At 47.0% G+C, this 23,070-nt stretch overlaps 1 protein-coding gene across 1 annotated transcript; it reads right to left on the reverse strand.

Moving 5' to 3' along the window:
- Positions 1-4,439: 4,439 nt before the first annotated feature.
- Positions 4,440-22,503, reverse strand: LOC132836183 (solute carrier family 35 member F3). Its single transcript, XM_060855511.1, has 7 exons — positions 22,428-22,503; positions 20,218-20,515; positions 16,031-16,250; positions 13,793-13,918; positions 7,359-7,551; positions 6,445-6,534; positions 4,440-4,624 (listed from the first exon to the last, which is right to left on the reverse strand). Exons 1-7 carry the CDS (start codon positions 22,501-22,503, stop codon positions 4,440-4,442), a joined length of 1,188 nt encoding a protein of 395 aa, XP_060711494.1.
- Positions 22,504-23,070: the final 567 nt, after the last annotated feature.

Consider the following 23,070-nt stretch of genomic DNA (forward strand, 5'->3'; position numbering starts at 1 on the left):
ACCACAGAGCTCTGATTTTAATTGACTGGCAAAAGAAGCAAGGGGGACGTCAAGAAAAACACTTCTCACGCAGTAAGTGGTTAGGATCTCGGGTGTACTGCCTGAGAGAACGGTGAGGAAGTTAAATTATGGCTTTCGAAAAGGAATTTGATAATTATCTGAAGAGAATGAGCCATGGCCTTATTGAGTAGCAGTGGAGACTCTAGGTGCTAATTAGCAGCTTCTTGCTCCTAACCCGTGCATTCACATGAGAAGACATTTGCAGGGACTGTTATGGATCAGATCAGACCAGTCTAGACCCTAACCTTTTTCTTATTTTAACGGTAGATGTGAAGTAGCGTGTTCCAGATGCAATACAACTGGTCAAACTACTCAATGTTAAGAAAAACTCAATTTATTTAAGGTGTATAGTTAATGAAGTGGGGCATGCTGACACGGGGCACATAGACACAAGATGGCCGCTGAGCCATAAGTTGGTACTTAGCACACAAGATGGCTGCTGAACCATAAGTTGGTACTTAGCACACAAGATGGCCGCTGAGCCATAAGTTGGTCACTTAGCACACAAGATGGCCGCTGAGCCATAAGTTGGTACTTAGCACACAAGATGGCTGCTGAACCATAAGTTGGTACTTAGCACACAAGATGGCCGCTGAGCCATAAGTTGGTACTTAGCACACAAGATGGCTGCTGAGCCACACATGGAAAGTACAGCGAAGCATACACAGATACTGCCTGAGGCCAAGAGGATACCGGCACATTAGTCACAGAATATAGATAATTAATTTAAGGTGGGTGGGGGAGAGAATACACATCAGTAACATCTACTGCTCGCCGAACTGTCGGAGTCCAGTCACCACCTTCAATAGAAATGTTAACTACCTGATTCTGCTTGTATACATGTATTAATATTTTAGATTTGCAGTAATGGAAAACGATCTTCCTTCTAAGGAAGGATGATCAGGACCAATTACTGCATCAATGGACTTCTGGGTAGCTGCTGAAACTGACAATGACTCTGTAATGTTTTCTGTAAGCAAACCATGCTGCACAAACAAAGACTCGATATCTGGACCATTATACCATGAAATGTATAAAACATCATGACATGTACTCCGGGGGGGGGGGAGAGAAGACTGGCAGCTGACAGCCATGCTGCCGAACGTCTCTCTCTCTCTCTCCTTGCAGCTCTGGTTTCTTTGTACAATGTCGCTGAATCCCAATTCTGACTCCGAAACTGGTGATTTTCCCCACAACAATTAAAATACTAACAAGAGAAATAGCTATCGGAAAATGTAACCAGATAATAGATATAGTATTATTACTAATTAACCGTTCCAATATAATAACATCCCATAAACACATGGCAAAAGGCAAATTCAGACACAGATTCTCACATGCAGTTCTCCAATCCCAGAGGAAAAAACATCAAGAGGAAGTTCAGAGAGCGTAGCAGGTAGGAATCATTCACTGAAGCTTCCAACTCTTCTGAGATCCCAAAGGGCTTCTGCTTCAAGCTGAATAAAACACTAGAAAGCCTGGTCTGTGAAAGTTGCTTCCATTATTCCAACTTTTGAAAAAACAACCTGAAGGTCTCACGAGTTGTTTACATACGTGATTCAGTAGGTCAGTTCATCACCTCTGTCTTATAACCTCTCAAAAAGAAACAGGACTACATAACCTGCATTGGTCACAGGACATAGCCAGGGAGTGTGAGTATAGCCACGTCAGTCATGCTGACAGCAGGCAGAGACACAAGTGGCTGAATTAACACCAGTAACCGTTCCGTGACTCTGAACAACAAAGGGTGTGGAAGCAGCACTTTAGAGGAAAGGTCTAAAGATGAGGAGAGGTTGGTCGGAGTACCTGGTGAATCAGGAGCCAGGGAGGGATGGTGGGGTACTATCAGCAGTAAATACGACTCGGAAGAGCAAAGGTTTGAACTGAGATTTCAGTGAGGTGTGAATACTTGCCCTTGAGGCAGCAGCTTGCCAATGTGGCCAGAAGGTAGCCTTAACAAAACCACAAATGAGTAGACCATAATTGTATCAGTCCTGGGTACCTTGTCATTTACATTATCTATTTGTACAGGTATCTGTAAAACAATGGTATTTTGTGTCAACCCAGCAGCAGAATAATAGCCAGGACTTCTGGGGTAACAAACATTTTATTGATTTCAAATGATAAAGCTGTTGTTTCTCTGCTCTGAGTCAAAGTAATACAAATTGGGTATAGCCTTTAATGCTGGACGTGGACTGCCTTAGTGTTAGCATCTCGGCTCAAATGTCAGGACAGAGGGCACTTGCTTGGATGCAGTCAGTTTAGTGGAGAAGATGTCACATACCCTGCTTACTCGCACTGCATTTAGGTTGCCAATGGGGGCTTTAACGTCCTGTTCCCTTACTTATTTCTGAACTTGCGCCCCCACCAGAGTCTTTCGCCATTCTTCCTTTGACTTCTCAAGTTTCTTTTGTGAAAGAAAAATTGCCATTTCACCACTGCGAATAGATCTATCCAAACCCTTGCCGTCTCCTTCTTAGAATGTAAGAAATAGGCCATTCAGTCCCTCAAGCCAGCTCCACCATTCAGTGGGATCATGACCAATCTTTTATTTCAACACCATTTTCCTACACAACCCCAGACAATGATAGGTCGAAGGAGTAAATTGTTTTGTTCCCAACCTATTCATTATTCCTTGAATATTTGCGGCATAAAATTTGAACTTTGATCTGATTGTATTGCTTGGGTAATCTGAACGCTTCAGAAAAAGTTCTGCGTCACTATTTTGCCGTAAAGTTTTCCCCACAGGATCTCTCTGCAGTAATATCCATAATTTTGTGACATACCTGATTTGGTGTAGTTCATCTCAAGGGTGGGACAGCCTCCTGAAACAGTGTCCAGGTATCTCTTTCCCTCTCCCTGACATGTCCAGAATGTCCACAGCTTAGGCTCCAGCTCATTGAGAGTCATTGAGTCACGCAGCATGGAAACAGACCCTTCGGTCCAACCAATCCATGCCAAACATTATCCCAAACTAAACTAGTCCCACCTGCCTGCTCCTGGCCCATACCCCTCCAAACCTTTCCTATTAATGTACTTATCCTAATGATCTTGACCAGATGGGCCAATGGGCTGAGAAGTGGCAGATGGAGTTTAACTCGGATAAATGTGAGATGCGGCATTTTGAGAAAGCAAATCTTAGCAGGACTTATATACTTAATGGTAAGGTCCTAGGGAGTGTTGCTGAACAAAGAGACCTTGGAGTGCAGATCCATAGCTCCTTGAAAGTGGAGTCGCAGGTAGATAGGATAGTGAAGAAGGCATTTGGTATGCTTTCTTTTATTGGTCAGAGTATTGAGTACAGGAGTTGGGAGGTCATGTTACGGCCGTACAGGACACTGGTTACGCCACTGTTGGAATATTGCGTGCAGTTCTGGTGTCCTTCCTATCGGAAAGATGTTGTGAAACTTGAAAGGGTTCAGAAAAGATTTACAAGGATGTTGCCAGGGTTGGAGGGTTTGAGCTACAGGGGGAGGCTAAACAGGCTGGGGCTGTTTCCCCTGGAGCGTCGGAGGCTGAGGGATGACCTTATAGAGGTTTCTAAAATTATGAGGGGCATGGATAGGATGAATAGACAAAGTCTTTTCATGGGGCGGGGGAGCCCAGAACTAGAGGGCATAGGTTTAGGTTGAGAGGGGAAAGATATGAAAGAGACCTAAGGGACAACTTTTCACACAGAGGGTGGTACGTGTATGGAATGAGCTGCCAGAGGATGTGGTGGAGGCTGGTACAATTGCAACATTTAAGGGGCATTTGGATGGGTATATGAATAGGAAGAGTTTGGAGGGATATGGGCTGGGTGCTGGCAGGTGGGACTAGTTTGGGTTGGCATGGATGGGTTGGACCGAAGGGTCTGTTTCCGTGCTGTACATCTCTATGACCTCATGACTCCAAATGCCTTTTAAATATTGTAACTGTACCCACATCCACTGCATCCTCTGGAAATTCATTCCACACACGAACCACCCTCTGAGTAAAGAATTTGCCCCTTGTGTCTTTTTTAAATCTCTCTCCTCTCACTTAAAAAAATGTGCGTATTGAAATCCCCTACCCAGGGAAAAGACAACTACCATTAATACAACTATCTATACCCGTCATTTTGTAAGGTCACTTATCAACCTCCTGCACTCCATCAACTCTGAGCTGAAATTCCTCGAGTGGTAGAAGTGGTCATAATGGAAAGCACTGGGGTCCACCAACCTCTACATACTACAGCTGCAACGCATCGGCTGCCATCTTTACTCCATGTAGTTAATTCATTGATTCATGGAAAATCTCCCTATTCTGTGGGACCGTCCCTCGTCTACGAGCACCTCAGACTGGTGACCAAAGAGCCCACCCCAGTCGCCCTGATTCGGACCCCCACCGGCGAGCTGCTCTCAGCACTTTTGGGCCCCAGACCCCCCCTTCGCTGTCTTCCCTCTGAGCTTGGTCAGGAGATCCAGGGCGATGGAGTCCCATTCTTCCGGTAGCAGCAGCAGCAAGAAGGCCAGGCAAAGGACAAGTAGGGCGGCTAGTCTCACGTCACCAAGGGCTGGCATCGTACCGCAATAAACATCAGTGACTGTGAACGAGAAACGGGAGAGATTGAGAAACGGTGGTGAGCAAAGTGGTGGAATTATGTTGCAATTTTTATTTCCAATGCTGGATTATTTCCCTGGTCAGTTTCACCACATCTCTGTAGGTGTTAATTTTGTATATATCTTCCATTCCTCAGAGGTAATGGTGAAATCTCACCGTTTTTACCGGGAGAGACTGGAATTGCTACATGAATTCTGTTTGCTGACGTTGGTAGAATTTTTTTTTCAAAAGAAACAGAAAGAAAAGCAGTACAAAACAGGCCATAACATAATACCATTGTTAATAAACCACCTACCATTCTACCAGAACAAACAGATCTATTTACCTTAAACTAAACTAAACATATTAAATAAATGCTAACTTAAACTAAATTTAAAAACTTAAATTAAATAATACCTCGCTACTTTATTCTATCTCACTCATTAGACCTCCACTGAGGCTCCCATCCCTGGGAGCTCCATCTACAGTTCCAGTATTCTTTCTCCCCTCCAGTCTGTTCCCCCCAGGGTCTGACAGACACCAGTACTGATTCCCACGGCTACACCACGGCCCTATTTAATATTGCTGAAGAATCTTTTTTTTAAAATCATTTGCTGCAGTTCTGTTTAAATAGATTCTGTAGACAGTTTGAGTAGGACGCTGTTTAAACAGACTCTGGGATCTCTTAGCTGCAGTGCGATGTTCACATAGCTGTTTGCTGTAAATTAAGCGTGAATTGACTCTGTTGACTGTTTGCTGTCTTTACAAAGGCTCTGTCTATTGCAGTAATGTGCTAATTTATTGATGGGATGTGAGCATTGCTGGCTGGTCCTTCATTTATTGCCCGTCCCTAGTTGCCCTTGAACTGCTGCAGTCCACCTGCTGTGGATTGACCCACAGTGCCATTAGGGATGGAATTCCAGGATTTTGACCCAGCCACAGTGAAGGAACGGCGATATATTTCCGAATCAGAATGGCGAGTGGCTTAAAGGGGAACTTGGAAGATGGTGGTGTACCCTTTATCTGCTATCCTTGTCCTTCTAGATGGGAACGGTTGTGGTTTGGAAGGTGCTGTCTGAGCATCTTTGGTGAATTTCTGCAATGCATCTTGTCGATGGTACACACTGCTACTGGTGAGCATCAGTGGTGGAGGGAGTGGATGTTTATAGATGGGGTGCCAATCAAACAAGCTGCTTTGTCCTGGATGGTGTCAAGCTTCTTGAGTGTTGTTGGAGCTGCACTCATCCAGGTAAGTGGGGAGTATTCCATCACACTCCTGACTTGTGCCTTGTAGATGGTAGACAGGCTTTGGGATATCAGGAGGTGAGTTACTTGCTGCAGTGTCCCTAGTCTCTGACTAGGACTTGTTGCCATTGCATTTATGTGATGAGTCCATTTGAGTTTCTGGTCAATAATAACCCCCAGGATATTGATAGCGGTGGATCCATTGATGGTAATGCCATTGAATGTCAAAGGGCATTGGTTAGATTGTCTGTTATTGGTGATGGCCCTAAGCTGGCATTAGTGTCGCGCAAATGTTACTATCCACTTGTCAGTCCAAGCCTAGATATTATCCAGCTCTTGTTGGATTTGAACTTGTTGATTGACATGGTGTAAATAGACTCTGTAGTCTGCAGTACTGCATGAGGAGACGGTTTGCTGCAGTGCCACGTTTATATCGATTGTACAGTGTTTTCTTGTCTAAATACTCATTGAAGTATACTCTTTGGTCAGGGAGTACAAACCCAGATGCAGCGCTAGCTAAAATTTGGTGTGTTGCATGATAGATGCTGCGTTATGAGGGAGCTGCTGTGTTCGCCTCACCCGCGTTTACAGGTATGCTCAGAAATGCTCCCAACGACACCAAGGAAGGGAAGGTTACTGTAGCTCCACAGTTGATCACAGCATTGAATACTGAAAGAGAGAGAACATTTTTCTGGGTCAATGTAGGTGTTCAGCCACCAACTCACCATCACGCCTCTGTCACAAGCCTATAGTAACAACACAACATTCTCTGTACTGTATTATTAATCATTCCCAGGCAATTCTTAGAATCTGGGAGCAGGGGTAGGCCACTCAATATGAACATAACTGATCACCCAGTACCCTAGTCCCTCTTTCCCCTTATGTCCTTTGATTCATTTAGACTTAAAAACTATATCTACATCTTTCTTGAAAGTCTTCAATGCCTCAACAGTTTCCTGTGGAAGTCAATTCCGCAGGCTCACCACTCTCTGGGTGAAGAAATTCCTTCTTATGTCTGGGCTAAATGGCCTACCGGTAACCTGAGGCTGTCACCCCTGGTTCTAGACCTCCTAGTCACTGAGAACAATTCAGAGTAAAACTCCATCTGTGCTGTCCACATCTAACACCCCTGGGATAGTTACAACACAGGGTTAGATAGACAGGACCTGTAGTCCCCATCAAACGCTCCCAGGATTGGTATTCCTGTAAGCTACAAGTGTGTCCCTTTTACATTTCTCACATCAGCTCTCATTGCAGCCTCAAAGGGTTGCCCATTTGGTGCTGAATTAGAAGTTGTTTCGTGGTGTAGGACCAGGCAGTCTAACCTTTTCACCTACACTCCTCACAGTCAGCAGAAAAAACAGAGTTCTTGATAGTTACAGTGATCTAACCTGCCAGACAGACCTAGGTTTGCAAATGGGCATTGTTTGGTTTGACCACCTCAGACTAATCCAACACTGTGCAAGAGGATGAGATGAAATACACTCACATACCTAAGAGGAGGGCAGCCAGTCCACACAGCTGCTCCCACGGTACATCCCTGGCAGAAGGCCAGTGTTCCACTCTGGTGACGTACAGGATGACAGCGACCCAGCTGAGGAAGAGGAGATTGAAGGCACCCAGTGCAGTGAGAAAGAGGGCCACTTCCCTGCAGCTCACTCTGCCAAGTAGGAGCTTAAACAGGACCTGTTGGCCAAGGAACACTAAGTTAACTCCGGGCTGATGGCATTCTTCCTATACTGTACTCTTCTTGTTTAAGATCAACTTGGATAAATGTCCAAAAGACATCAAATCCACACCAATGCCTCGTTTCCCCGTCCTAGAACTAGGAAATGTTTGAGTTAACGGAATGCCCTGCCAGTAGCATTGGTGGACTCTCCCTCTTTATGGGCATTTAAACGGGCATTGGATAGGCATATGGAGGATAGTGGGCTAGTGTAGGTTAGGTAGGCTTGGATCAGCGCAACATGGAGGGCCAAAGGGACTGTACTGCGCTGTATTTTTGTATGTTCTGTGAAGTCCTTTGATCTACTTCAAGCCTAATCTTTGCAAACTCTCCTCGTAATCTTTGCAGTGAACGTGGCAACATTTGATTTGATTTATTATTGTCAGATGTACCGAGATCCAGTGAAAAGTATTGTTTTGCGTGCTATCCAGACAAATCATACCTTACGTAAGTAAATCAGGGCAATGGACCAGAACGTAAATTATCGTGTTACAGCTCCAGAGAAGGTGCAGTGAAAGATCAACTGTAATATATGAGCAGTCTGTTCATAAGCCTGTTAACAGCTGGGAAGAAGCTGTTCTTGAATCTGTTGGTACGTAGGATTTAGCAGGAGGAGTAGACCATCTGGACTTTCAATAAGACCATTGCTGACCTGGTTGTGGTCTCAATTTCATTTTGCAGTCTGTCACGACATAACCCTTGTCTATTCAAAATCCATCTAACTCAGCGCTGAATAAATCCAGTGCGTCCACTGTTTCTGGGAAGAGAATTCCACTGGCTAACAACCCTCTGAGAGAAACAAACCTCTCCTCATTGCGTCCCCTCCAAAGTTAAACTATCTCTGACCTAAAGGATGATGCCCAAACTAAACCCAGTTACTCAAGATGGGATTGAACGAGAACTCTGTGTAACTGTAGCACCGCGCCCATCCATTTATGTCTCAGCCCTGTTGGAATAAAGAATATTTATCCCTAAGGTATTCCCTGCCACTGTTCCCATGCCAGTTGACTTGCTACTCTGTGGGAGATTAGGGTGGGCTACACAACACTCCCCTGTGCAAGTGTAACAGAGCCACCCTCGGCTGTAGCCACCTCACCCTCGAAGCACGCAGCTGTGGGTTCAAGACCCACCACGGTCCAAGCCGACAATTCCCGTTCCCTGCTCTCGGGGAGGGGGAGTATTGCATTGTCAAAGGCGATGTCTTTCAGATGTGATGTTAAACTCAGAACCCCGTCTACTCTCTCAACGGGGTATAAAGGATCCCACAGACTCTGATGGAAGAAGAACAGTAGGGGGAGCTCTCCCCGGAGTTGGGGTCAGGATTTATCCCTCAGTCACAGAGTCATACAGCACAGACATGGACCCTTCGGTCCAACTTGTCCAAACTCCCCAAACTGAATTAGTCCCACTTTCCTGCGTTTGGCCCATATCCCCTTAGACCTTTCCTATTCATGTACTTGTCCAAATGTCTTTTTAAGGATGCGAATCTTATCAGATCGGTTGGAGAGACAGATAGAAGCGATGAGGAATTTGCAATAGCAACAATATGGGATGGATGGAAGTTATAGGAATGGGGGAAGTCTCAAATACAGTCACATAGATGGGTTAACTCCAGGAAGGGTAAGAGAGGTTGGCACCTAGGGCAGGAGTCTTTTGTGGATATACCCATTTCTAACAGGTATGCTGGTTTGGAAAATGTAGAGGGTGATGGATTCTCAGGGGAATGTAGCACGAACAGCCAAGTTTCTGGTATTGACACTGGCTCTAATGCAACGAGGGGTACGTCAGCTTCCAAGAGGTCAATTGTGTTAGGGGATTCTGTAGTCAGAGGTACAGACAGACGTTGCTGTGGCCAGCAGAGAAAAAGCAGAATGGTGTGTTGTTTCCCTGGTGTCAGGATCAAGGATGTCTCAGAGAGGGTGCAGAATGTTCTCACGGGGGAGAAGGGGCCAGCATTGGAACCAACGACATTGGAAAGGAAACGATTGAGACTCTGAAGGGAGATTACAGAGAGTTAGGCAGAAATTTAAAAAGGAGGTCCTCAAGGATTACTCCCAGTGCTACGAGCTAGTGAGGGCAGGAATAGGAGGATAGAGCAGATGAATGCATGGCTGAGGAGCTGATGTAGGGGAAAAGGATTCATATTTTTGGATCATTGGAATCTCTTCTGGGGTAGAAGTGACCTGTACAAGAAGGACAGATTGCACCTAAATTGAAGGGGACTAATATACTGGCAGGGAAATTTGCTAGAACTGCTTGGGAGGATTTAAACTAGCAAGGTTGGGGGGTGGGTGGGACCCAGGGAGATAGTGAGGGAAGAGATCGATCTGAGATGGGTACAGCTGAGAACAGAAGTGAGTCAAACAGTCAGGGCAGGCAGGGACAAGGTAGGACTAATAAATTAAACTGCATTTATTTCAATGCAAGGGGCCTAACAGGGAAGGCAGATGAACTCAGGGCATGGTTAAGAACATGGGACTGGGATATCATAGCAATTATGGAAACATGGCTCAGGGATGGGCAGGACTGTCAGCTTAATGTTCCAGGATACTAATGCTACAGGAAGGATAGAAAGGGAGGCAAGAGAGGAGGGAGGGTGGCATTTTTGATAAGGGATAGCATTACATTGTACTGAGGGAGGATATTCCTGGAAATACATCCAGGGAAGTTATTTGGGTGGAACTGAGAAATAAGAAAGGGATGATCACCTTATTGGGATTGTATTATAGACCCCCCAATAGTCAGAGAGAAATTGAGAAACAAACTTGTAAGGAGATCTCAGCTATCTGTAAGAATAATAGGGTGGTTATGGTAGGGGATTTTAACTTTCCAAACTTCGACTGGGACTGCCATAGTGTTAAAGGTTTAGATGGAGAGGAATTTCTTAAGTGTGTACAAGACAATTTTCTGATTCAGTATGTGGATGTACCTACCACAGAAGGTGCAAAACTTGACCTACTCTTGGGAAATAAGGCAGGGCAGGTGACTGAGGTATCAGTGGGGGAGCACTTTGGGGCCATAATTCTATTCATTTTAAAATACTGATGGAAAAGGATAGGCCAGATCTAAAAGTTGAAGTTCTAAATTGGAGAAAGGCCAATTTTGAGGGTATTAGGCAAAAACTTTTGAAAGCTGATTGGAGGCAGATGTTTGCAGGTAAAGGGACGGCTGGAAAATGGGAAGCCTTCAGAAATGAGATAACAAGAATCCAGAGAAAGTATATTCCTGTCAGGGTGAAAGGGAAGGCTGGTAGGTATAGGGAATTCTGGATGACTAAAGAAATTGAGGGTTTGGTTAAGAAAAAGAAGGAAGCATATGTCAGGTATAGACAGGATAGATCGAGTGAATCCTTAGAAGAGTATAAAGGCAGTAGGAGTATACTTAAGAGGGAAATCAGGAGGGCAAAAAGGGGACATGAGATAGCTTTGGCAAATAGAATTAAGGAGAATCCAAAGGGGTTTTACAAATATATTAAGGACAAAAGGGTAACTAGGGAGAGAATATGGCCCCTCAAAGATCAGCAATGCGGCCTTTGTGTGGAGCCACAGAAAATGGGGGAGATACTAAATGAATATTTTGCATCAGTATTTACTGTGGAAAAGGATATGGAAGATAAAGACTGTAGGGAAATAGATGGTGACATCTTGCAAAATATCCAGATTACAGAGGAGGAAGTGCTGGATGTCTTGAAATGGTTAAAAATGGATAAATCCCCATGACCTGATCAGCTATACCCAAGAACTCTGTGGGAAGCTAGAGAAGTGATTGCTGGGCCTCTTGCTGAGATATTTGTATCATCGATAGTCACAGGGAGGTGCCGGAAGACTGGAGGTTGGCTAACGTGGTGCCACTGTTTAAGAAGGGCGGTAAAGACAAGCCTGGGAACTATAGACCGGTGAGCCTGACCTTGATGGAGGGTAAGCTATTGGAGAGAATCCTGAGGGACAGGATGTCCATGTATTTGGAAAGGCAAGGACTGATTTGGGATAGTCAACATGGCTTTGTGCGTGGGAAATCATGTCTCACAAACTTGATTGAGTTTTTTGAAGTAACAAAGAGGATTGATGAGGGCAGAGCAATAGATGTGATCTATATGGACTTCAGTAAGGCGTTCAACAAGGTTCCCCATGGGAGATTGATTAGCAAGGTTAGATCTCATGGAATACAGGGTGAACTAGCCATTTGAATACAGAATTGGTTCAAAGGTAGAAGACAGAGGGTGGTGGTGGAGGGTTGTTTTTCAGACTGGAGGCCTGTGACCAGTGGAGTGCCACAAGGATCGGTGCTGTGTCCTCTACTTTTTGTCATTTACATAAATGATTTGGATGCGAGCATAAGAGGTACAGTTAGTAAGTTTGCAGATGACACCAAAATTGGAGGTGTAGTGGACAGCGAAGAGGGTTACCTCAGATTACAACAGGATCTGAACCAGATGGGCCAATGGGCTGAGAAGTGGCAGATGGAGTTTAATTCAGATATATACTTAATGGTAATGTCAGAGAGTGTGTTGCTGAACAGAGAGACCTTGGAGTGCAGGTTCATAACTCCTTGAAAGTGGAGTCGCAGGTAGATAGGATAGTGAAGAAGGCTTTTGGTACGCTTTCTTTTATTGGTCAGAGTATTGAGTGCAAGAGTTGGGAGGTCATGTTGTGACTGTACTGGACATTGATGTTGTGAAACTTGAAAGGGTTCAGAAAAGATTTACAAGGATGTTGCCAGGGTTGGAGCTACAGGGAGAGGCTGGACAGGCTGGGGCTGTTTTCCCTGGAGCGTCGGAGGCTGAGGGGTGACCTTATAGAAGTTTACAAAATTATGAGGGGCATGAATAGGATAAATAGGCAAAGTCTTTTCCCTGGGGTCGGGGTGTCCAGAGCTAGACGGCATAGGTTTAGGGTGAGAGGGGAAAGGTATAAAAGAGACCCAAGGGGCAACTTTTTCACCCAGAGGGTGGTACGTGTGTGGAATGAGCTGCCAGAGGATGTGGTGGAGGCTGGTACAATTGCAACATTTAAGAGGCATTTGGTTTCATTGTTTTTCTTTCTTCTTTAGTATCATTCCTTTGAATTTTGATGATTATATATTTAAGATCTATTTTTATATTAATGTTTGTGCTTGAAAGTTCTGTTTATTTTTGTAAATCTGTCAAAATATTAAATTTCTAATAAAAATATCTTTTAAAAAAATAAAATAAAAAAAAATAAAAAAAAATGAGGCATTTGGATGGGTATACGAATAGAAAGGGTCTGGGCAGGGGCCAGGTGGGACTAGATTGGGTTGGCATATCTGGTCAGCATGGACGGGTTGGACCAAAGGGTCTGTTTCCCTGCTGTACATCTCTATGACTCTAAATGCTGTAACTGTACCCGTTCCTCCACATTTGAACCACTCTCTGTGTGGAAAAAAATTGTCCTTCAGAATCTCTCTTAAATCTTTCTCCTCTCGCCTTAAAAACTGCCCCCTAGTTTTGAACTTTCCCACCCAAGGGAAAAGACCTTTCCTATTCACCCTGAGTACGCTCCCCTTGTTTTCATAAACCGCTGTAAGGTCACCCCTGAACCTCCTCCAGCTTCTCCTTATCACTCAAACCCTCCCGTCCTGGAAACATTCTGGTAAAACTTTTCTGAACACTCTCCAGTTTAATAATTTCCTTCTTCTGACAGGGTGACCTGAATTGTACGCTGTATTCCAAAAGTGGCCTCACCAACATCCTGTACCACCTCAGCATGACGTGCCAACTCAATGGTCCGAGCAATGAAGGAAAGTGTGTTAAATGCCTTTTTAACTCCCACCCCCGTCCACATGTGATGTAACTATCAAAGGACGTTGTACCTGAACCCCTGGGACTCTCTATTGGACAGCATCAGAATCAGGCAAGCATTCCATTTTTCCCGTTGCGGGTTTTGGGATCTTGTCGCGTGCGAACCGAGGCCGGCCCGGCTTCCTCCGCCGCAAATCAGACAGGAAACTAGTTTACTGGCTGGGCCAGAGACAGACACACAGACACAGACGCGCACACACATACAAGGACACACACACACACACAGACAGACACACACAGGCACACACACAGACACGGACACAGACATATACACAGAGACAGACACAGACACACACACTGACACAGACACACACGCAAGGTGCTAGATGAATGCGAACGCTTTAACCGTGTTCCCCACCTCCCTGCGGGGCGAGGGCGCTCACCTTGTAGAGGGCGGAGGTGGAGGCGGATGCCACGACCAGCGCCACCCCCACGACGGAATCCCGGCGGAAACCGTCCGCCGAGGCGATCAGCACGATCCCGGCGATGGAGAGGATCGCAGCCACAATCTGTGTGGGGCAGAGTGACAGGAGGGTGAGTCCAGCCCTGGAGAGAGGCACAGCAAGAACCCAGGACAGCAATCAAACTGGAGGCCATTCAGCCTGCTGTGCCTGTGCTAGCCTCTTTGAGAGACTTACACAATTCAGCCCACTTTCCCCGAAACGCTATAATTTCCTTTTCCCTCTTCCCATTATATAGTTTTCCAAACTTGTTGCATGTAGTAACAGACCTTCAAGCCTCCCCCATCTTGCTATCTCAACATTTCCTTCCTTCTTCACGCGTTCAGCTGATGTCCCAGCACAGGGGAACCCCGATTATCCGAACGGGATGGGCGGGCACTATTTCGTTAATCAATTAATTTCCCTTGCTCTGGGGCTGGGAGTTTTTAAAAGTCTGCTCATTGTTCAGGAGGTTATAGAAGCACAGAGGCACCCCCCCGGCGTCCCTAACACCATCTCCTCCCCCACCCCCAACACCCTCCCAAACACTGTGCCCCCACCCGGCCCCCAACCTTGTACACACCCGACCACTCCCCCAGCCCCCATCTCCGGTGCATCTGGACTGGACACCAACAGTAAGACTGCAGTTGCCTCTGTGGGCTAAGTCTCCAAATAGCATACGCGCACACACACACACACACACATGCACACACATGCACACACGCACATGCGCACACGCAGGCACACACACACACAGACTCGCACACACAGGCACACACACGCACACACGCACATGCGCACACACAGGCACACACACACACACACACAGACACGCACACACAGGCACACACACAGAGACAGACCGACACACACACACACAGACACACACACAAACACACATACAAGCACACACACAGAGACAGACACACAGACACAGACGCACACACATACAAGCACACACACAGACACACACACACAGACAGACACACACAGGCACACACACAGACATATACACAGAGACAGACACAGACACACACACCGACACAGACACACACACACACACACGCACACACACACACACATAGGCACACACATACACACAGGCACACACATGCACACACACACAGATACACACAGGCACACACACACAGACACACACATAGGCACACACACAGACACAGACACACATGCAGGCACACGCGCGCACGCACACACACACACACACACACACACAGGTACACACACACAGGCACACGCTCACACACACTCACACACACACACACTCACACACACGCACAGACACACACTCACACACACACACTCACACACACACACACAGGCACACACACACGGGTTTAGGGTACACCCCTGTGTAGAACTCCAGGGAAAGTGTGGGGAGAGAGAGAGAGAGAGGGCAGACAGTCATTTGCAGACGGTCCCTGTTTAAACAAAAGATGTGATCACTGTCGGAAACACGTCTTTGATGTTGTTTCCATCAGGACCTTGAGATCACCTTCGGATAATCTGATTTTCGGATAATTTGGATTCGGATAATCGAAGTTCCTCTGTATTAAGTGCCACTCTCTGTGGTAGAGTCATAGAATCCCTTCAGGGTGGACACAGGCCATTTGAGCCATCAAGTCCACACTGCCCCTCTGAAGAGCAACCTATCCCTGTAGCCCTGCATTTCCCATTGCTAATATACCTAGCCTGCTTATCCTTGGACACCATGGGACAATTTAGCATGGTCGGTTACCTAGCATTCGCACCTTTGGGCTGTGGGAGGAGACCCACGCAGACATAGGGAGAACGTGCAAACTCCACGCAGGCAGAGGCCAGAGGGTGGAATCGAACCCGGATCCCCAGCGCTGTGAGATAGCAGCGCTAACCACTGAGCTGCCCTAAGTAGCACAGTCCACCTTCTCCCCGGATTTAAAAAAAAAGATTTCTCCTGAAGCCTGTAGAACATACCATTTTCTGGAAACTCTCAGATCTGAATCGAGGCGCTGTGTTCCAGAGAAGGTATTAGTCCAAGGTGAACGTTTTGTTGCCTCTGCCCCTAAAAGCAGGGGGCCGGCCTGAGATTTAACACTTAGTCCGCTGGACAGCAGCACCTCTGTCACGGTCTCCTGAGTCCGAGGGGGGTAGCAGTGTTAACCACTGAGCCCTGAGAGGACTTACCCGGACACCCATAAACCGGTCTTTCAGCACGATCCAGGAGAGCAGGAAGACGAAAGCTTTATTACAGCAGAAGAGGGCTGAGGCATCTGTGGTGCTGATTTTCTTCAGACCCATGAAGTATAGGTAGGTAGTTAGGGTCCAGAGAATGGAGAAAGGAGCTGTCTGCTTAAGGAGTCTCCTGAGAGAGAAGGGGTCCTGGCTGAGAAAATTACTGCATTGGCTGTGGGCAAAAAAGAAGAACAATTAACAACGGTGTGGTCATTTTTAAAATTAAATTTTAAAAATGTGCCTTTATATATGTATATTTTCCATGAGTCGCCAAAGCAATTCGGCTCCGTACACAGGAAGAAAACAAACAAAACATTGGAGTTTGATTCTATCCGACAAATAAACCAATCCCTTGGAAGATTAGATTTGAGGTCCCGGGAGGGTTCCGATGAAGTTGACTTCATTAGGAAGGCCTCAGATGGCTGTCTTTCCCCACCGCACTCCGGCAGCAGCCCCGAGCTTTATGTGTCCCTCACTACATAATCCTGGATCTCGGAATGTGCCAACATTGAGTTGGGGTCAACCCCTTGCTGTGGAAGACCGATACGTTTCGGGAAGACCAAAGGGCGTCTTTCACCGAGTTGTCGGTCCCTCAGGCCCATTCTCTCCAATGTTTTGTCTCGGCACAGACCGTGCAGCACGGAGTCCTACTCGGGATGAACCGAGGCCAAAAATAAAACCCACTGCAACCTCCTCCAGAATTCCCGCGCAAAGGCACATTCCGGAAGGAGGTGTGTGACTGTGTCTACACCCCTTTGAGGACAGCGTGCGGTGATGCAGACGGACTGGGCATACAGGAAGGATCTAGTGGGTAGTGCTGTTCTCAGCACCAGCCGAGCGACCACAGTGACATGATCCGGACTAAAAGTCCCTTGGTTAGATTAGATTACTTACAGTGTGGAAACAGGCCCTTCGGCCCGACAAGTCCACACCGACCCGCCGGACTTGAATAGAGTGGAAAAAAATGAGAAGCATTGCCTGAACCTTGCACTTCGCACTCGTCAGGACAAATGCACAAATGTTAGACACACGTGACTATATAGACCACAGACGTGTTGGAAGTTGACCTCGGATTGCCGGTGATGAAAGCACCGGGGGATAATTAGGCTCTTGGGTAATTGAAAAGGATGTGCCAGTGGCCTATGCCATCGCAGGGCGGAATCAACCGAGTGGATGCTCAGTAGCTCCCCCAGTGGCTGATGTTCATTTCTTTTTGATTACCCCCCTATTCCTGAGGATGTTTTCTGTGTGAAGGGTGGTTTTGTGTAAGGGGTTCTATTTTCTTATCAATGGAGTCACCTCGGCGTTTACAGTCGATAATCTGTGGATACACAGTCAGGCCCTTTCTTTTTCACCGAAGGCAATTGAATTTGTGAAAACATGTGACCCATAACAGTACGGTGTTAAACTTTTAAAATAATTGCATTTTTAACATGGAGCAGAATGTGGTATCAAGTAACACATTAAAACACAAATTCCTCATCATTTAATTTTACACTTTAAGAGGCTTCTGGGCATAAATAGGAACGAGGGTGACACTGTGGCTGCAGCTACACATGTAGGTGATTCAGGGTACCATATTTGTGCTGGGAATGTGCGCTGAATTAAAAAAAATCTCTCAGCTTGAAGTTCCAACTTGCCAATTGAATGGAACCTTTTTCTCCTGGAGTAGAAATTGTTGCGATCGTTTGGAAATTTGTGATTCTTGCTTTTGTCCTGAAAATAAAAACCTATGGCAACAATCTTAATTCTAATTGGCCTGCCACTGGGCTAGTAAGTCCAGAAGGCCTGGGCGATAAGTTCAAATCCCAGTATGGGCAGTGAATAGAAACTTCAATTCTGCTCTTTGTTAAAAAAGATTAATCAGCAAATGGTTGGTATCGGCAAAAAAATAGAGTGAACACGTATTTGTCGATGATAGAATCTGTGGAAGCAGATCATTCGGCCCATCGCATCTACACTGACCCTCCAAAGAGCATCCCACCCAGACCTACCCTATCCCTGGTCACCCCACATTTCCCATGGCTAATCCAACGAGCCTACACATTTCTGAACCCTACTTCAATCCACCCGAACCTGCACATCTTTGTACTGTGAGAGGAAACCTGAGCACCCAGAGGAAACGCACACCGATTCAGGGAGAATGTGCAAACTCCACACAGGCAGTTGCTCGAGGGTAGAATCGAACCTGGCTCCCTGGCAGTGCTAACCCCAATTGTTAACTGGATCATGAGTGATCCCTTCTCAAGAGGGATCACTGCAGTCCTCTACTTGTTCTGGGCCAACGCGGCGCTGTCGCCCTCAAAACCAAAGCAATCGAAACTTAAAGCAAGCAACCAGGCTTGGCAAACAGTGCCAGTCTTGCCAGTGATGCCTACACTCCCACATCCTGTGACGGAGTGGTTCACACAACTCTTGGGAACAGTGTGACAGTGCAGGGTGCCTGGTCTGTGTGTGTGTGTGCGTGCGTGTATATGTGTGTGTATATGTGTGTGTGCATGTGCGTGTATATGTGTGAGTGTCTGTGAATGTGTGTGTGTCTGTGTGTATGTGCGTGAGTGTGTTTGTGTGAGTGTGTGTGTGTATGTGTGTGTGTATGAGTGTTTGTGTGTGTGTGTGTGAGTGAGTGTGTGTGTTTGTGTGTGTGTGAGTGAGTGTGCGTGTGTCTGTGTGTGATTGAGTGAGTGTATGCATGTCTGTGTGTGTGTGTGTCTGTGTGTGAGTCTGTGTGTGAGTGAGTGTGTGTGTGTGTGAGTGTGTGTGTGTATGTCTGTGTGTGAGTGAGTGTGTGTGTGTGCCTGTGTGTGTGTGTCTGTGTGTGTGTGAGTGTGCGTGTGTGTGTGTGTGTGTGTGTGTCTCAGTGAAACAAAGTGTCAAGAGGGACCCCCCAGTGTGAAGCTGTGTGTGTGGAAGATGACAGTGTGTTTCCTCAGAGCAGGCTGATCATGCACCTTCCCCATTAGTAATTCCGGGCCTGCTCCTGATCACTGCCGCTCTGTAATCAGTCTGGGCTTACACGGCCGCCTGACAATAAGATGATTAGCAGGCTCTCGAAGATTTATGAAAGAGGCTTTTGGAAATAGAATTAAAGCTCTACCTGCTCAACAGGGCTCTGTCTGTGGGCAGGTGGGGCCCACCAAGTGTAAAGTCCTCCTCCGACGTCGATTTCATTCCAACAAGGTGCATCTCCATCCCAACCAGCCCATTATATCCCTCAATCTCACATTCCCACCTTCTTTATATTCCCTCTTCCGCATTTTGCCCATATTCCTCAATCCCACCTGCACTTTTCCTCCCCTCGTCCCCCAGCCCCAGCCTCAATTTCCCTTCCTGAACCTCTCAACTCCACATTCTTCAGTCCCATCTACAGTTTCCTTCTATATATTCCTCATCCCCACCTTTTCCCCATATATCCCTCCATCTCACGTCTTCCCTATCTCTCTCTCAATCCCACCTTTTCCTCATATCCCTCCATCTCACGTCTTCCCTGTATCTCTCTCAATCCCACCTTCTTCCCTCATCTCTCCATCTCCCCATATCCCCTCAGCCCTGCCTTCTCCCCAAATATCTCAATTTCAACTCCACCACATTTCTCCCATGTACCCTGACCTCCCCTCTGCCTCACACCCCTCAGTCTCTGCAGTACGGTGGCCCAGCGCTGCTGCCTCACGGCGCCTGGGACCCGGGTTCGCTTCGACCTTCGGGCAAGTTTGCCTCTGTTTCTCCCGGTGGGTGTGTAGTTTCCCTCCGGGTGCTCCGATTTCCTCCCACAGTCCCAAGATGCGCAGGTTAGGCTGGATTGGCCGTGTTAAATTGCCCCGTAGTGTCGGGGATATCCAGGCTAGGGGGATTAGCCAGGGTTACAGGGATAGGGTAAGGAGAGTTTCGGTCTAGGAGGGAGACTTGATGCGCTGAATGGCCTGCTTCCTCACTGAAAGGATTCTATAAATCATCCTCCTTTCATATATCCCTGAACGGCACCTACTTAGCACCTTCTCCAACACCCTCACTCCCACCTTAATTCTTTTGATGCCCTCTGTTAATGCCCTCTTGATGTTGATCCCTTTTCACAGTGGACCACATCATGCCATCCACCATCGCGGCCCGTTCCCCTCCCCCCACCCTCTCAACTGCCTCACCTGAGCTGCCTGAGCTGCAGGCCCCTCTCTCCGGAGGTCAGCAGGCGGCAGGAGCAGTAGCCGGGGAAGAGCATGAGGTTCCAGTTGGCCGAGTGCCAGGCCACCAAGAACGGCGACTCAAAGTCCTGCAGCGCCGCCTTCGCCAGTTGCGTCATGCCCGCCCAGCTGCCTGCCAGGCAGACCGCCAGTACCAGGCCCACTGCCACTCTCCCTAGCATGCTGAGGGGGCTGGGCCAGCAGCAGGGTGCCACGCTGTCCTCGCTGAAGTGTGCCAGAGCCTCCGGAATCTCGTCATTCCCTTCGACGGGATAACGGAGAAGATAAAGAGAGACCAGGTCAGTAGGATTGATTCATTGTCAGTGTAAGTACAGCAAAAAGCTTTGCTTGTGAGCAGATCATGGTAAGCAAGGACATTTGCTAGGCCTCTTGCTGAGATATTTGTATCATCGATAGTCACAGGTGAGGTGCCGGAAGACTGGAGGTTGGCAAACGTGGTGCCACTGTTTAAGAAGGGCAGTAAAGACAAGCCAGGGAACTATAGACCAGTGAGCCTGACCTCAATGGTGGGCAAGTTGTTGGAGGGAATCCTGATGGACAGGATGTACATGTATTTGGAAAGGCAAGGACTGATTCGGGATAGTCAACATGGCTTTGTGTGTGGGAAATCACTAATTTAATTGAGTTTTTTGAAGAAGTAACACAGAGGATTGATGAGGATAGAGCAGTGGGCGTGATCTATATGGACTTCAGTAAGGCATTTGACAAGGTTCCCCATGGGAGACTGATTAGCAAGGTTAGATCTCATGGAATACAGGTAGAACTAGCCATTTGGATACAGAACTGGCTCAAAGGTCGAAGACAGAGGGTGGTGGTGGAGGGTTGTTTTTCAGACTGGAGGCCTGTGACCAGTGGAGTGCCATAATGATTGGTGCTGGGCCCTCTACTTTTCATCATTTATATAAATGGTTTGGATGTGAGCATTGGAGGTACAGTTAGTAAGTTTGCAGATGACACCAAAGTTGGAGGTGTAGTGGACAGCGAAGAGGGTTACCTCAGATTACAACAGGATCTTGACCAGATGGGCCAATGGGCTGAGAAGTGGCAGATGGAGTTTAATTCCGATAAATGTGAGGTGTTGCATTTTGGGAAAACAAATCTTAGCAGGACTTATACACTTAATGGTAAGGTCCTAGGGAGTGTTGCTGAACAAAGAGACCTTGGAGTGCAGGTTCATAGCTCCTTGAAAGTGGAGTCGCAGGTAGATAGGATAGTGAAGAAAGCGTTTGGTATGCTTTCCTTTATAGGTCAGAGTATTGAGTACAGGAGTTGGGAGGTCATGTTGTGACTTTACTGGACATTGGTTAGGCCACTGTTGGAATATTGCGTGCAATTCTGGTCTCCTTCCTATTGGAAAGATGTTGTGAAACCTGAAAGGGTTCAGAAAAGATTTACCAGGTTGTTGCCAGGGTTGGAGGGTTTGAGCTATAGGGAGGGGTTCAATAGGCTGGTGTTGTTTTCCCTGGAGTGTCGGAGGCTGAGGGGTGAATTTGTAGAGATATATAAAATCATAAGTGGTATGGATAGGAAAAATAGACAAAGTCTCTTCCCTGGGGTGGGGGAATCCAGAACTAGAGGGCATAGGTTAGGGTGAGAGGGGAAAGATATAAAAGAGACCTAAGGGACAACATTTTCACACAGAGACTGGTACGTGTATGGAATGAGTTGCCAGAAGAAGTGGTGGAGGCTGGTACAATTGGAACATTTAAGAGGCATTTGGATGGGTATATGAATAAGAAGGGTTTGGAGGGATATGGGCCGGGTGCTGGCAGATGGGACTAGATTGGGTCGGGATATCTGGTCGGCATGGACGGGTTGGACCGAAGGGTCTGTTTCCGTGCTGTACATCTCTCTGACTCTATAACATACAGATCAGAAAGACTTAGACAGAGGCATACAGGTTACATTGCACTAGGCGAGAGCGACATTAACAAGATCAGCATTATTGGAGACTAGAGGGGTCCATTCATCAGTCTAATGGTGACCGGGAGGAAGCTGCCCCTGAACCTGCTGTGCATGCGTTCAGGTTTCTGTATCTTTTGCCTGATGGAAGAGGGTGTAGGAGATCATTACCGGGGTGCGATGGGTCCTGGGTGATGTTGGCTGCCGATCCGTGGCAGCGAGCTGTGTAAAGGGAGTCCAGGGTCTCTTACCTTCCACCCAGGTGAGCGAGAGCACGGGACTGTTGCAGGCAGTGAGTGGGGAGACCTTAGCTGTGTGTTTCTTCATCCTGAGCTGTTTGTGGGGGCTTTGCTCCCTCAGGTCAGTTTGACCACTCCACCCCGATGCCTCGTGATTCCTGAATGAATCAGTGCGTCCAAGAAAATAAATAAAAAGCACTGATCTGATCCTGCAGCTCTTAAAAGGGCTACAACTTCCAAACATTGATTCCTCCGCGCAGAATCAGGTCCTTAAGGGGCAGACAATAACCAGTCAGCACTCCTGCCACACAAATGGGCACAGCCCACTTTGTGAATGGTATATATGGATCCATCTGTTGTTCTATGTCTATCTTACTGTTAAATCATAGCACAGCACAGTGGCTCAGTGGTTAGCACTGCAGCCTCACAGTGCCAGGGACCCGGGTTCGATTCCAGCCCGTGGCAGACTATTTGCGTGAAGTTTGCACATTGTCCTGTCTCTGTGTGGGGTTTCTACGGGTGCTTTGGTTTCCTCCCACAGTTCAAAGATGCCCAGGTAGGGGTGGATTGACCATGGGAAATTGTCCCATTGTGCCGAGGGATGTGCAGGTTAGGCTGGATTGGACATGCTGAATTATCCTGTAGTGCCCAGGGA

Source organism: Hemiscyllium ocellatum, chromosome 46 (assembly GCF_020745735.1).
Source record: "Hemiscyllium ocellatum isolate sHemOce1 chromosome 46, sHemOce1.pat.X.cur, whole genome shotgun sequence".
NCBI classification, from domain to species: Eukaryota; Metazoa; Chordata; class Chondrichthyes; order Orectolobiformes; family Hemiscylliidae; genus Hemiscyllium; species Hemiscyllium ocellatum.

Bases quoted from the DNA above. Each gene is read 5' to 3' on its own strand.
- LOC132836183 (XM_060855511.1), bottom strand. From the start codon at position 22,503: ATGAAGAAACACACAGCTAAGGTCTCCCCACTCACTGCCTGCAACAGT. The intron at 13,919-16,030 runs GTAAGTCCTCTC...TGCCCCACACAG, and splicing joins ACCGGTTTATGGGTGTCCGG to ATTGTGGCTGCGATCCTCTC. The intron at 6,535-7,358 runs GTATGTGAGTGT...TCTCTCTTTCAG, and splicing joins ACTGGCTGCCCTCCTCTTAG to TATTCAATGCTGTGATCAAC.